The sequence below is a fragment of the Patagioenas fasciata genome, chromosome 4 (assembly GCF_037038585.1).
Source record: "Patagioenas fasciata isolate bPatFas1 chromosome 4, bPatFas1.hap1, whole genome shotgun sequence".
Lineage (NCBI taxonomy): Eukaryota > Metazoa > Chordata > Aves > Columbiformes > Columbidae > Patagioenas > Patagioenas fasciata.
Window position 1 is genome coordinate 61,811,596 of NC_092523.1, and position 16,357 is coordinate 61,827,952.

General features: G+C 44.2%; 1 protein-coding gene across 1 annotated transcript in view; it reads left to right on the forward strand.

Annotated features, from left to right (window-relative positions):
• The first annotated feature begins 719 nt into the window (after positions 1 to 719).
• The window catches only part of RNF150 (ring finger protein 150), a 123,327-nt gene continuing 107,689 nt past the window's right edge, over positions 720 to 16,357 (forward strand). The window contains exon 1 of the mRNA XM_065836362.2: positions 720 to 1,415. Within this exon, the coding sequence (XP_065692434.1) occupies positions 950 to 1,415 (466 nt within the window). The 5' untranslated portion in view covers positions 720 to 949. The remainder of the gene's footprint in view (positions 1,416 to 16,357) is intronic.

Here is a 16,357-nt window from a genome sequence, read left to right on the forward strand (position 1 = left end):
AGTCAAATTTCGATTATTCTTGAGTGTTTCCAGAGAGCTGCTTTCCCAGTTTCAGAGGTTTCACTTCTGTGTTGGTTTTGTCCCTGTCAGTTGTGTACCCAGTTTTGGTAAACGCATCTGCCAGCCTCATTCAGAGCTGTAGAGTAAGAAATGCCTTCGGTTTGTATTTTAAAACCTGGACACAGAGGTAAATAACTTTTAGAAATACACAAGCGATGATCCCTCTAAGCTCCGTGGCAGAATTACCTTGCAACATGCACGTTTGCAGTTTTCTTAACCTATACTGCAGCAGCCCAGAAAGGAGAAAATAAATAATGATGATAACAAAAGAATCGCGGATAAAACAATCAATGGAAGGTGTGACCGACTAATTGTGCGCAGCCCCCAGGACCCGGCTCCTCTCACTTGGCCTCGGCCCCAACCCCCGTGGCGGCGCCGGGGGGCCCCGGCGGGTCCCGCGCTGCCGCCCCGCTGCCGGCAGGTGTCGCTGCCGCGTCGCCGCTGCCCCACCCGGCGGCCCCGCCGCCCCGCACCCCGGGAGCGCAGCCCCTCCGCGGGGCCAGGGCCAGGGCGGGCGCTGCGCCCGGCGTGTGTGTGCGTGTGGGAACCCCCCCCCTCCACCGCGCCTTCCCGTCCGGGCTGCCAGCAGCAGGGGAGGCAGCTGTGCGGCGCAGGGCGAGGGAGGGGGAGAGGGGCAGGAGGAAGCAAGGCGGCGGGGGAGGGAGGGCGGAGACGGGGCCAGCCCGAGGAAATCCAACGGCCCCAGCATGAATTAGGCGACAGGCTGCAGAGAGGGGAGGGCCCCCCTCCCCCTTCCCTTCCCCGCACGGCGGCCGGCGGGAGCAGCGCCGCCCCGCACGGAGCCGGCTGCTCCGGGCGCGCCACACGCACAGGCGCGGCGCAGACGGGCGGGGGCGGGCGGGCCGGCCGGGGTGGGGGGGCCCGGCAGATGAAGATGGCAATGTCTGTAATCCAAGCGTGCCGCAGCCTGGCTCTCTCAACATGGCTGCTGTCCTTTTGTTTCGTGCATCTGCTGTGCCTGGACTTCACCGTGGCCGAGAAGGAGGAGTGGTACACGGCCTTCGTCAACATCACCTACGCCGACCCGGCGGCCGGCAGCGCCGAGCTCCGCAGCGAGAAGAGCGAGTGCGGGCGCTACGGCGAGCAGTCGCCCAAGCAGGACGCCCGCGGGCAGGTGGCCCTCTCTGTCTCGCCCACAGACCGCTACGCCTGCGATCCCAGCACCCGCTTCAACGCCCCGGCGCCAGGCAAGAGCTGGGTGGCCCTTATCCCGCGGGGCAACTGCACCTACAAGGACAAGATCCGCCACGCCGCTGCCCAGAACGCCTCTGCTGTGGTCATCTACAACGTGGGCTCCAGCAACGCCAATGAGACCATCACCATGCCCCACGCAGGTGAGCCTCAGCACCCTGCCCGTGCTCCGTGGGCACGCTCTGAGGTCTGCGCTGGGCAAGTGGACGGACCCAGTTTTCCCATGTGTGGCAACCTGCTATGCTGCCTTGCGTCCTTGGGATGGGAGCCGGTGGGGGGAAGATGTCTTTGCGCCTCTTGGCAGGGACTGGGGTGGGCTGCAGGCCTCGCTGGGTGATGGGTGCCCATCCTGCTGGCCTTGAAGCACCTCTCCATGCTGCCATGGCAAGGGATGGACATGCTGCCAGCAGTGATGCACGCTGGTGCTCCAGGGGTAAAAAGTTTGGGAGATGTAAAGTTTGGGTCTAGACGGAGAAATGGATGGGACTCTGAGTCCAGTGTGGGACACATGTTTTGGTGAGTCCTGAGGATCCTCTGGCAGGTGTCATATGGAATCAGGTGTGATCAAGACCTTCAGAAAAGAAGCATGGTGTTTATGGTGCAGGCTTATCAGGAGATGAAATAAAGTAGGGAACGCAGCATCCGCTGTCTCGACTGTGATACTGTAAAAGCTGTGGGATTGGTTAGGAATAGCAAATATCTGATTTGGTGAGAATATGAGATATTTTGTCTAGGACCGGGGTTATAAGGGGGTTCACTCTGCCAGGTGAACGCTCTGATGGAGTTTGTGCTTGCCGTGTCAGTGCGTGGGTGCTCAGGTCCCAACATGTGCTCATCAACTAGAACCGAGCAGAAATCCAGTCGTCTGAAATGATCTGAACCTTCAGGTTGTGCCCACAAAACCTGCTGGTTTTGTAACAATGCTTGATCTGAAACAATGTTGCTTTAAAAACAAATCGCCAGATTTATATTTAGGGATAGTGTTTTCTGCCAAGGGTCACTGGTCTTTTACATGAGCAGCCTATGCCATGGAGACTAAAATGCCACCTATTGTGAAATCTCAGTTTGGTTTGCATCCAGTAACTAATCATGCCCAGTTGTTTCATGCCAGTTGAATCTTTGCAGAGTTAGGGGTAAATTGAAACACGCAAAGGCTGCAAAACAGGATGTTGTTCTAATGACATTTTAAATTTCCACAGTAAACTAGCTCGCATGGATGTACTGAAAAACAATTTGTTGCCTACCTATAGTGCTATACTACTGCTGATGTGAAAGTAGTTCTTCTGGAACCTCTTGTGTGCAGCCTCTTTAAGAGATTAACCATTTATTTGGGCAAATTCATGCTTCTTTGGTAGGACTGCTGGAAGATTGGGGGGGGTGGCAGTATTTTCCATTTCTCTTTTGAGGTAAGCAACTCATAACCACTTGAGCTTCTTAAAACAGTGCTTTATAAGCTGCACATGGTTTGGTAGCTGTTCAGATTATACTACTTGGTACTTTAAGTATCACAGATTATTTACTAAGCAGTATAAAGTAGCAGGAGCTTGCCATACTTATGCATCTTTAAAGTAAAGCTCAGATTGTTTTAAAACTTAAGATGCATCACTTGTTCTTGTCTAGTGAGTTTCTCTAAAACTGCCAACATGTTGGATCAATTAATGGTTTGCCTGTTTTTAAAATATGCGCTAAGCTGGTTTCCCACATAAATGGTGTTTTATTAAGAAACAGTGGGAGTAAAAAATGTGTCTAACCTTTTAAAATGTTAGAACTTTTGTTTGTTTTAAAGTCTCAAATGAAGTAAGCAAGGAATCTTTCTTACTGAAAGTGACCTCAGCTTTCAAAAATATGAACACTGCATCGTTTATCTTGGGGGCAGCTTCTTTTATGTCATATGACTCCTTACAGTTTAATCTGAGAATCTTTCTTTGAACACTGAATTGATACCCAGCAGTGTAGTTGTGCAGTACCCGAGGCTGAAATGAAAGCAAACTCGTAGAAAATACTCTGTGCTTGTTGAACATGATCAGTGAGACTGAAGGGCTTTGCTGATTGATTGTATGAGGTTGTCTTCATTTTAAGGATTTGTGTTCTGTCAAGTTGAAAAAGGGTTGTTGGTCTTACCCTTAGGGAAAACCTGCCCTCTGTGTACAGTCAAAACTCAGAGGAGTTTTAGAGCATAAGCCTGCTGGAACAGGAGGAAAAATAATTATTCTTAAACAAATATTTGACAAACTAGCAGAGGTGCAGAACTGGATTTATCTTTGCTGTTCTTCTTGTACCGCTGTTACGCTGGAACAAAGTGAATGTATTAGCTGTGTAAAATTATCTTTCTGACTTGCAGCCTTTGACGTTTGCTCAATCCCAGTCTAAATGATAGAAAAAGATTCAAGGAAAGAATGAATCAGATTTTTTGGAGTTTGAGCTCAGCAGCATCTGTGGTGCTCTGCCCACGCCAAATCCTGGAGTGGGAAGAACAAAATTCCATCCTGGAAAATACTTGGGAGGTGGGAGGGGAGAGTGAAATATGACCTAAAAAGCAATTTAAAAGTCGAAAGAAATACGATGTTACTCTCTCTCTTTTCTCCCACAGACTTGTTTTTTGAGGTTTCATGTAAGCTTAAATAAACTCTCTATACAGAAAACAGTATATCCTGTTGCCTAACAATGTGGCTCCTGCACTTACTAAGGAACTCCTAAAAGAGATGTTTCTTTTCCTTATGCACATTCTTCTGTATGTTTTGCCTTCTTTCTTTTCTGCCACTTTATCTCTCTGTGCTTCTTTTTCTGCTCCTCTCCCCCACTCTCATTTCTTCATCTCTACCCCGTGCTTCATTCCCCCTGTTGACCATGTTACTATGCTATTTCCTAGTGCTTTACCCTTTCCACATTCTCCCCAAAGCTCTTTCTCCTGCCAAAGATCTTACTTCATAGCTGTATGTTTAATTATATTTCCTGTTTTCTGTTACAGTGCATGCCAATGACCCTTTGCTAACGTGGTGCCTCTTGATTTTAAAATCTGTAGGCAACTGTAGCAAGACAGTATTCCTAAAGAAGGGTTGGTAGACCTCCCCCCCCCCGGCACCCCCACTCCTGGTCAAAACCAGGGTGTTATTATTTTGAAGCCTGTTGTGGAAATCTTCAAATAGAACTTTCCAGGATTTATTTGTAGTGCATAAGACAGAACCAACGAAGTAAACCAGTTCAGTCACTGCACTGAAAGCCTTTGCTTTCAGGGAGGCTGTTCTTTGGTCACTGCTTGCACATCCGGAAGAGTAAGGTAGAGTTGTGACATCTGCATTCACAGAGAGTGCAGAGCTCTGTGGCTCTCGCGCTAGGACACATTTAGCTTTTGCATCATCTGCCACAGCCTTTGCAAATCAGCATCGTTGTTTTTATTGGCTTGAAGTATGGTATAGAAGCTGTGAGTCCAACTCTCTTTGCTTTTTGACTAAGTACATTTTAACTGGAGAAGGAACCAAAGCATCTAGAATTTCTGTTTCAGATGCTTTTTATTTCTCCTAAATCAACTTTTCTAGTAGAAGAGTACCCTAATAATACAGAGGGTCTTCTTTTTTTCTCCAGGAGAATAATCCATGGTGTTGGCTAGGGTTTTGATCAGCATTTTTTCTTCTTCAGAACAAGTTAGCTGTTATTTGGGTTAGAAAAGGCTCTAGCCACTGCATCTGCATTTAATAACTTAGTATTAATTGGAAGTATTCTTGCTACCCGTTGTAGCACTTGTCCTTATACTTCCCCTGTGCTCTGTATATATACAATAAAGGACCCTTCCAGAAGATGGTTCAAGGTGAGAACTTCTCTCTCCAGCTGTCATTAACTGCTGAGGGAGCCGAGGCTGACCACTTCTAACTCGGGCACCTGTCAGGTGCTTGGGGCTAGGGAGGGATGTTAACTGCAGCTGTACACATGATCCATTTGTGCATAAAAATCAAATCCTTAGTAATCAATACACTTTGTAACATTCAGTTTGAATGCTGGGGTGCATCAGAATATCTCACAGAATGGATATTATTTTATGAAGTAATCGTATCCTAATTATTTTGCATCAGAAGTGTGTGTGAGTCAGGCAGTTTTGCATTCTCCGTATTCTGCTTTTCCAGTGCATGCCATCACAAAATTTAGTCACGTCCTGTACATACGACAGTCTGTTTTCACAGAGAGGCAGATAGCTCGTTTTTTGTAATTGCTCGTACACCCTGGCAGCAACTGTCAACTGTATCTTTGAGTCATTAATCTTGTATGTAGTCTAAGATAACTCTGATTTCTTCCCTTCGTCTTTGACCCTAAAGCTCAGCATGTCTGCACCAGATTGCATGACCACCCTGCTGCAGAACCAGGTGTGTCCCTCCACACATGCTGTGGATGTGACCAGCCTTGATCTGTGCCCTTTCAGTTCAGTGATAGTTTCTCTCGTTGCACTTAGCTTTCTGTTCCACAGTCAATGTCTAGTCTTGCCTTTTACGTACTTTAACGCATGTTGGTAGTAGTTTTGGCTTTGGGCTCCCCTGTAGCTTTAGGACTTGTACTGATGTGCAAATTAAACACTAAAGTTGAAGATTTCTCTCTTTACAGACTTAATTCAGTACTGTAGCTACACTTGTGCCTTTACTAAAACAGCTGTTTTCCTAAACTTTTGTTGAATTCTATTGAAGACAATGTGCTGACAGCATTCACACTGAATTTACGTATGGATAAGAGTGAATTAATTGAAGGTTGGTGATTTGAGGCTTCCAGGGCCTGTCATAAATTTTTTCAGTTCCAGGCACCCAGGATTCATTCCTAATAGAAACCAGCTCATTAGGGAAGGGAGATAGAGATTAGTGCATCTCTGAGCCTTATCCATCATGAAATCGAAGCATGGCTGAGCTGTGTTCTCATTCTTAGGAACTCAGAGGAGCTTCTGGATTTTTCATTCTATCACTCCTGATCTAGGGATGGTTTGTTCTAGTCTCGTTGGTACTTTGGCTTTAAAATGGTATCTGTTAGCTTGGGTTTTTAGAATACTGTGGCAGTCTGTGGCTAGTGTGTTAACTCTATTGTAGCTTGCTAATTCATGCAGATACATTTCTGTCCTTGCCTCCCCTTCATGCTATGTCACAGAGCAGAGGAACATTTTCAGCAAAAGGGGAGAGAAACCTCCAGTTAGTTCAGTGTCGGCATTTGAAGAGTGTCTTCTGCTGCTAAGAGAAGACACTTTCTACTTTTCTCATGTAAGCAAAGGGCTAAAAGAACACGCTATTTTGCCACGCTTGTTTGATGAAGTTCACAGTGCATTGTCTTGTGAGATGACTGAGTTTCAGGTGACCTCTGCCTCCTTATACCACAAGCCAGGCTAATGAGGAGTTAGATCTTCATGAAGGGATAGCCTGATGGTTTCCCCACTTCCCAATAACTTCTGTATAGCTAACCCGCACAGAATCAACATTCATTTCAAGACAAACCCCGCTTCTCCCTTTTGGTGGAATTTGAGTTCTAGTCACTTAGTGATTTCTTTGGTACAGAAGAGAGCGAACAATGCAATCACTGATGCATAGAAATCAGATATGGAAAAGACTGAGTAGTCCGCGTAATCCGTCACCTTACTAACGGAGGACTGCTTCCTACAGTGCTACCATCTACTACTGTTGCAGTGCTTTTTGCTTAGTGTCTTGCAAAGGAAAGAATCTTGGGATGCTTTGGAACTAAGTGCAGTCTGTGTAAGCAGCTGAATGGTGCTGAGGCAAGAAATATAAAATGTAGAAGGATATCAAATAGCAATACTATATCTTGCAATCATATTTATTTCTCGTAACTTCCACGAAGTCATCTTGGCAGAGTCATAACTGCTGAACAATAAGGTTTTAAACCAACTGTATCCATTGTACAACACAACTTAGGGGAGTATGTGGCCATTGCAAAAAGAAAGGGGAGATAAAATATTTTGTAACTGGTTATGTCCCTACAGGCTGACTCTGCTGTGTCTTGATTCCATAGTGGGACATGACCCAGGACTCCATTAGTGCTCAGCTCTCTCCTCATTTCACTACATAGGGTTTTGGTTTCTCTAGATGAAATCTAGATGAATAGGCCACATGTCAACCACAGAATAGTTTGACCAGGTCCTGAATGTGGATGAGCAGGCATCAAGGACACCTCAGGGTACCCTGCTTGTTCATGGGTGCATTTAGAGGTAGTATCTTGAAAGGAAATTCTGTTAAGAACTACAGTTGCTCTTACCTGGAGGAGAAAACCCACATCACTTAGATGAAACCTCAACTTTTAAAATTTACTGTATTCAATGTACTGGCTTTATATCTACTGTCTGACCCACTGCCCCTATTAGTGGATGCTGAGTTTCATAAAGCTACAGGTTTGCTAAAGAATTTGCTGTGAATTTAAGCTCATCGGTAGTAGGTTTATTGTTCTTGAGTGCATTTTGTGGATTCTTTAGAAGTAATTCTTCAGCCAGGATAGGTTGAAAATCACTGATTTAGGTAAATTTCCCTCCCTGGTGGAAAGAGTGTATTTTAGTTCAAAAATGGATGAGTGGAAGCACTTTTCGCCAGTTGTAGTAGATGGGGAAAGGTTGTAAAGATTGGTTTGCTTATGAAACAACAACGCTATGCAGCTGTGTTTTACAAGAGGGGCTTAACAAGGGCATTATTTAGTTTTTGGCTCCTCTTCAATCATTTATTTGAGATAAACCTTAGAAAACTGAGCAGAGGAGAACGGATGGAGATGACTAAAAGATTAACCTGTTTCTTTTATTGCTATTCTGCATTGAAATATGAAAAGCCAGCATCTTTGGTTCTTTGCTACTTAAAGATATAATAGCGTTTTCAAATAACGGTTCTTTTCTTTTCCTTCTCAAGAGTGACTTATAAATAATGTCAATAAAGTGAAGTGCTTGTTCATTTGCTTCTGACAGTATAATCATAATGATACAAAAAAGACATTCAGGTGCTGGAGTGTGTCCAAAGAAGAGCAACAAAGCTGGTGAAGTGTTTGGAGCACAAGTCTGATGAGGAGCAGCTAAAGGATCTGGGGCTGTTTAGCCTGGAGAAAAGGAGGCTGAGGGGAGACATTCTAGATGATCTTTTGAGGTCACTTCCAATCCTGACATTGTGTGATTCTGTGATTCTCGCTGTCTACAACTACCTGAAAGGAGGTTGTAGTCAAGTCGGTGTTGGTCTCTTCTCCCAAATAACATGTGATAAGAGGAAATGACCTCAAGTTGTGCTGGGGAGGTCTAGATTGGATATTAGGAAAAATTTCTTCACTGAAAGGGTTGTCAGGTGCTGGAACAGGCTGCCCAGGGAAGTGGTGGAGTCACCATCCCTGGAGGGTTTTAAAAGACATGTAAATGTGGCATTTAGGGGCATGGTTTAGTGGCGGATTTAGCAGTGTCAGGTTAACAGTACGACTCAATGATCTTAAGAGTCTTTTCCAACCTAAATGATTCTATGCTTCTATATTCAATTATATGGCTAGACCTAAGGGTCTATCAGAGTTTCAGTCTTAAATTTGATGTGTTTAATTGTGTTTGTGTACATGATGTTCCCTGCTGTAAATTGGAAAGATATTTTAACCTTGTTTTCAGTTTGAGACAAAACTGGAGGCAAAAGATGTTTATCTTTTTAGCTCCCAAAACACAGAAACGTAAATTACGGCTAGGCAACTCCATAGAGTCCTGGTTTTGAGTATGTCTTGTATATTCTTTAGACACAGAAGTATTACATCTGCACAGGAATGTAGCTTCTCCAGAGATACATGGAATAAGATGAGTTGGTGAGTGCTCCCTTGTGCTACCCATGTACAGAGATATAGCTTTTAAAAATGAATTTACATTCCATAGTGTCTTGAAGCCTTTCTCATGAGAGAGGACCCCTGCACTGGGGTGCTCCATATCAAAGCAGTTCTCTGCATGCTCTTCTACCAAGACAGCCCCATACTACAGGCATATTTGTCTATGAACCATCATAATTTGTTCCTGAACATTGGCTTAATTATATAGGATATCATTCTTCCTCATAACTTGTCTCATACCTTGAGCTTCCTCTCTTTATATGCTCCTTGGTTTGCCTCTTACTATTCAAATCTCTTCTTGCAAAGCATCTCTCTTTTACAAGTCATTGTAAGAATATCTCACCAGATAATATATGTATTTTAAAGAGAATTCTGCATCACATTAATCTCCAGGTTCTAGCTTTATAAATGACACTTCATTAAACTGTGCTCGTCTATTAATTGCTTGATCTTGCAGTCCTTGTCAAAAAATAATTTCTGGCACAGTCACAGTTGTATTGTGGCGAATGTGTCAGACATTACACAGCAGCACTAAGAATGGTCTCAAGAGCCTAGTAGGTAGATTCATCTTTAGTTAACATATATGTCTAATCTTAAGATTACTGTAGAATATGTTAACATTAGTTGACTATGTGGTGTGGGTTGTCTGGGATCAGACCCAGTGCAATAAGCTGTATGGTTTTATTGTTTTGCTTAAATTGATTTGTGGAGCACTTAAGAAGCTAGTTGTTAAAGCAACTAGGAGTTACTGTCATACTGGCAGAGCAGTTCCAGTTCATCATGATCAAAGGTCTGGGTGTCTAACAAGTTTCACTATAAAAGATTTCTTGGATTTTCCAATTATGCAAGAGTTCTGTATCAGTACCTGATAAAGATCTCTCTGGTTTTACATCCTGTGATGCTAGCTAAAATGTTAGTATTCTTTTTCCTTTTCTAATTCAGTATTTTCTGAGAGAAGACTTTTCCTTTCCCCTTTCAGAAGTCTCTGTATTAGAGCATCTTAAATCTTTGGCTGTATTTCTGTGGCATGTCTGTGCTTGGACTCAAAAAAAAAATCTTGGACTAAAAAAAAAATCTAAAGAAAAAATCTTTAAAACAGAACAGTCTGATGCTGCAGTCTCATTCAATTGCTTCTTCTGCATGTACAGAATACGTGTTTCCCTCTTGTGCCTTTTTAAGCTTTTATTATGTGCACACTGTCTCCTAGTTTTACCTGCCAGTATCATGTTCTTGGAGTGAGGCAGCTTTCACAGGATTGTGTAATCTCTGTGCCTGGTCTCTCATCGCTCTTTATATGTCCATGTGTTTGAAGTGCCGTCTGCTTGTCCATGAAATTCATACCTTTACTCAGTACTATATCCTGACTTTTCACACTGGAAACGAGGAGATGAGTAAAATCCGTTATGTCTTGTTATAATACTGCCTTTGATGTCTTTCTCTGGCCTTACATTTCCTTCTATCCTCTTCATCTACTACTTAGGTTTCCTCTTTTTGTTGTTGTTGTTTTGTTTAGTTTGTTTGTTTGGGGTCTTTTTAGAGTTTGTTTGCTTGTTTAATTTATTCACTTTCCACAGCTCCATAAATCTTTCCATTCAGTCTCGTAGTAAGATGCAATTTCCTACATGGTTGCCCATAACTTACTGTTATTTGAATGGGCTTAGATAACTCGCCAAAAGTCAAATCCTGGAAAAATTATCCCATTAGCTGGGGATATTGTGGTAGTATGTGTACAAAGGAGGTTAGAGGTGATCATGGTAGTTCTTTATGCTTTTTAAAGGTTGTACCTTTTTGTAACTACCACCCAACTCTTTTCCATGCTTGGAGACTGTCAAAACAGCTCTGGCAGAAGCCCAGCACAGTGAGCAGAGGTAAACCCTACAGCCTGAAGTATCGACCTCTCAAGATGGGATCTCTGCATAGCATGTCGTTTATCACCTGGAAAGAACTTAGCTGGGTGACAGTGAAGAACCAATGTCCATTCATTATTTCTTTGTGACTGTTGCTCATAGAAAAAGGAAGCTGCAAGAAAAGGCATTTGCAAGAAAAACACAGTTAGAACCACTTCTATTTCTTTGTGTCTGCAGATAGCCAACACATAAAGAAAGCTGCCTGTAAGCCTCCACAAAATAAGCATTTGCTGGAGCATCTGTCTCATGTTGTAAAATAAATTGAAAGCCTTTCTCTTCCAAAACTTCTGTTTAAATGTTGAATACCAGCACAGGGGAATGTCATGAGTAAATGCAACCTCGAGGGGCAAAGTTTATCATCACAGGTGGGCATGAAGTATCTCAAAAACCAATAGTACCATCACTTACTTTTCTGCAGAAATGGCTAGAATAACCATTAGATGAAAGTCATGTGAATAAACCTGAGGTAGAAGTGTCTAATGTAGCCCAGAAGTGTATTACGAGGAATGTTACTGTGGTGAATGTGGTCATGGATGGCTACGCCCTTTTCAGGAAAGACAGGCCAGCCAGGCGTGGTGGTGGAGTTGCTCTCTATGTGAGAGAGCAACTGCAATGTACTAAATTCTGCCCAGGAGCGGATGAGGAACGAGTTGAGAGTGTATGGGTCAGGATCAAGGGACAGGCTGGCAGGGGTGATACGGTTGTAGGTGTCTATTACAGGCCACCAGATCAGACTGAGGAAGTTGATGAGGCCTTCTATGCGCAGCTGAGAGTGGCCTCACAGTCACAGGCCCTGGTTGTTGTGGGTGATTTTAACTTCCCTGATGTTTGCTGGAAGGACCATTCAGCCAGCCAGCCACAGTCCAGGAGGTTCCTCCAGTGCATTGATGATAACTTCCTCATGCAGATGGTGGAGGAGCCGACCAGGAGAGGTGCACTGCTGGATCTCATCCTCACTAACAAAGAGGGTCTGGTTGAAGCAGTAAAGGTTGAGGGCTGCCTGGGTTGCAGTGACCACGAGATGGTGGAGTTCAGCATCTCGTGTGGCAGGAACAGAATAGCAAGTAGAATTGCAACCCTGGACTTTGGCAGGGCTAATTTCGGCCTTTTCAAGCAACTGCTGAGGGAAACCCCATGGGCAAGACTGCTTGAAGGAAAAGGGGCCCAAGAGAGCTGGATTGCATTCAGAGATTGCTTCTTCCATGCTCAGGATCAGAGCATCCCCACACGTAGGAAGTCGAGGAAGGGAGCCAGAAGGCCTGCGTGGTTGAATAGGGATCTGTTGGGTATGCTCAAGCAGAAGAGGCGAGTTTACAGGTCATGGAAGCAGGGACTGGCCACTTGGGAGGAATATAAGGCTGCTGTTAGAGGATGTAGGAAGGCAGCTAGGGTAGCCAAGGCCTCCTTAGAATTACAGCTGGCGAGAGGGGTCAAGGACAGCAAGAAGAACTTTTTCAAATACATAGCAGATAAAACTAATACCAGAGGCAATGTAGGCCCACTGATGAATGAGGTGGGTGCCCTGGTGGCAGAAGACACAGAGAAGGCAGAATTGCTGAATGCCGCCTTTGTCTCTGTCTACTCCGCTGGAGGCTGTCCTGGGGAACCCTGTACCCCTGAGACCCCGGATGAAGCCAGGTTAATGGAGGAGTTTGCTTTAGTCGATGAGGACTGGGTTAGGGAACAATTAAGTAGTCTGGACGTCCATAAATCCATGGGTCCAGATGGGATGCATCCGCGGGTGCTGAGGGAGCTGGCTGAAGTCATTGCTAGACCGCTATCCATCATTTTTGCCAAGTCTTGGGAAACGGGAGAGGTGCCCGAGGATTGGAGGAAAGCAAATGTCACTCCAGTCTTTAAAAAGGGCAAGAAGGAGGACCCGGGTAATTATAGACCGGTCAGCCTCACCTCTGTCCCTGGGAAAGTAATGGAACAGCTTATCCTTGGTGCCATCTCAAGGCACATCAGGGATAAGAGGGTCATTAGGGGCAGTCAGCATGGCTTTACCAAGGGTAAGTCATGCTTGACCAACCTCATAGCCTTTTATGAGAATGTAACAAGGTGGATGGATGATGGCAGAGCGGTGGATGTGGTCTACCTTGACTTCAGTAAAGCCTTTGACACAGTCCCTTACAGCATCCTCACAGCTAAATTGAGGAGGTGTGGTCTCGACAATAGAGTAGTGAGGTGGGTTGCAAACTGGCTTAAAGAGAGAAGCCAGAGAGTGGTGGTCAATGGTGCGGAGTCCAGTTGGAGGCCAGTATCTAGTGGAGTGCCTCAGGGGTCAGTACTGGGGCCAATATTATTCAATATATTCATTAATGATTTAGACGAGGGAATTGAGTGTACTATCGGCAAGTTTGCTGATGACACTAAGCTGGGAGGAGTGGCTGACACGCCAGAAGGCTGTGCTGCCATCCAGCGGGACCTGGACAGGCTGGAGAGTTGGGCGGGGGATAATCTGATGGAATTTAACAAGGGAAAGTGTAGAGTCCTGCATCTGGGCAGGAACAATCCCAAGTTCCAGTATAGGTTGGGGCATGACCTATTAGAGAGCAGTGTAGGGGAAAGGGACCTGGGGGTCCTGGTGGACAACAGGATGACCATGAGCCAGCACTGTGCCCTTGTGGCCAGGAAGGCTAATGGCATCCTTGGGTGTATTACAAGGGGGGTGGTCAGTAGATCGAGAGAGGTCCTCCTTCCCCTCTACTCCGCCCTGGTGAGACCCCATCTGGAATATTGTGTTCAGTTCTGGGCCCCTCAGTTCAAGAAGGACAGGGAACTGCTGGAGAGGGTCCAGCGTAGGGCAACAAAGATGATTAAGGGAGTGGAGCATCTCCCTTATGAAGAAAGGCTGAGGGAGCTGGGGCTCTTTAGTTTGGAGAAGAGGAGACTGAGGGGTGACCTTATTAATGTTTATAAATATATAAAGGGTGAGTGCCATGAGGATGGAGTCAGGCTCTTCTCAGTGGCAAACAATGATAGGACAAGGGGCAATGGGATCAAGCTGGAACACAAGAGGTTCCACTTAAATTTGAGAAAGAACTTCTTCTCAGTGAGGGTAACAGAGCACTGGAACAGGCTACCCAGGGAGGTTGTGGAGTCTCCTTCCCTGGAGACATTCAAAGCCCGCCTGGACACATTCCTGTGCGACCTCACCTAGGCGTTCCTGCTCCAGCAGGGGGATTGGACTAGATGATCTTTTGAGGTCCCTTCCAATCCCAAACATACTGTGATACTGTGATACTGTGATCTTGTGGGATCTTACACCCTCCTCTAACACTGTGAATAGTCAAGGTCCTTACAATACGGCATTTTTATTTATAATTTCATATGTAAGATATATACTTTATATATTTAATAAAACAGGCGCCTTATAAACACCTATTAAAAGAGATGCTTTAATCATTTTACATTTCTCCACATAGATTGGCTACTGCTTTCTGAGTTGTCAGGCACATCTGTTTCACAGTGAGAAGCAAATTCCAGTGAATGCTTTTCTTCTTCCACCTGAGGTGACCACCCAAACCCTTTAAAAACGGAGATATCTCTTCCTTACTGTGTTTTATTTGATGTCTGTCACCAGTACACTGGTACATTTCTTGCTAACCAGTGAGTTGCCTGATTTGAAAATACTTGCATATCTAAGGCCTGTCAGAAAAACAGCAGCTCCATACCTTACACCCATTCCAGTTTGGGAATAATTATTGTAATGTTTTGCAAATTTGGTTCCAGCAGATAAAATTTTACATCCTCCCTTGTGGCTTGTCAGTCTGTCAGCTTTATTTTGCTTTGAGAAATTCAGGAGAGGTTTTCTTAATGTTCCCAATGGTAGGTGTCAATTTTCAACTGAAACTGCAGCCACTTGGACAGTCGTTGAAACTGTAAAGTGTAAAATTATCAAGTATCCCTCCATTAGACATTCATAACAAGTTAACTGCCATATTTACTTAGAAATCTGTCTGGAAGTAATACAGTACTTATTTTTGATAACCTTTAAGTATGGAAAGGTGCCACATGACAACAGAGTGAACACCACAGTCAGATTTGCCAGACCAGGCAAATATTAATGTATAATACAGAAGTATTTATGAATACCTGAGGTGACTTAGTAGAGTTTTCACTGCTCTGCAAATCTGTATTTACCAGCACAAGCCTCAAAGATCCTCCGTAATCTCAATATGAATGGACATCAGTGGGAATGGAGGTGATTCGTATGCATTTGTGGGTGCTATGCTTTTCACAGGCCTGAGCCTTAGTTTACCTTCTCCTGTGTCTTGTTTTTTAACGATACAGAACTGGAATCCGTCCATCAGAGAATTATTGCAGGTATGATGAATTTGAAAATAAACCTTATGTTCATGCTGTTATCCAACAGTTGTCTCCATCTGGTGGCAAGAGTTTCAGGATCTGAAAGTGCATCAGGTCTTCATTCAAGTGCTTTATTCAATTGGTTGCAAAAAAAATTAATTACAATTTCAGTTTTGTTTTCCATCTTTAATAATGGCAAAGTCCCTGTCACTGAAAGGGATAATATGCACAGCATTTAAGCACCCTCAAGCTATAGCAATGAAGAGATTGTACCTTTATTTTTTCAGAAAGATGCTAGGCTATGCAGACTTGGTGTCATGGAAACTGCAAGAATGTATGAAGTTTTAAATAGGCAGATGGATTTTAGATCCACTTCTCTAGCTACTTTGAAGAAGCACACAAACAACTTGGCTGGAAAAGTCACAAGGAGTTTACAGGAAAAAAAATCTCCAGCACCAACATGAAGGTCTCCGTAGTTCTTACATTGGGGTTTCGGGGTTAGACTGGGCTTTTAACTGGATTTTCACAGGCTGTATTTTCTTTATGCAGACTGCTTTCAGGCCAGCTCAGATGCTGACTCTTGAACTTTCAGGTTAGCCACCATTACTTAAAAAATCTCCCAAATCCCCATTTAATTTATGTACTTTTTTTTTTTTTTTAAGGTTCTGAAGAGAAAACCAATAATCATCCTGTAAAATTCCAAGCCCTGAATCTTTCCTTTAGAAAAAAACCCATAAGTTTGCCGTTTGCCAGCAATGCACTTACCTATGCCATTAATTTGTAACCTCTACTTCTGAAATCCTAACCCTGCTGAAGTCGATGCCAAAACTTCCTAAGGATTTCACTGCCAAGTAACTAAAGCAAGAAAATAAATACCTGAGCTCATGATGTACCTTGTGCTGCCCTGTAGTGTTTAACACATTGCTGTCAAGTACAGAAAAGCCCTGTTCATTGCAACCCAACAGAAGTAATCCCAGTCTTTCACCAGAAATCTCAGTGAAGTATGAGCTGTCTGCATTTCATATTAATTGCACGCATCTGTCAAATTCAAGTAACACTACAGA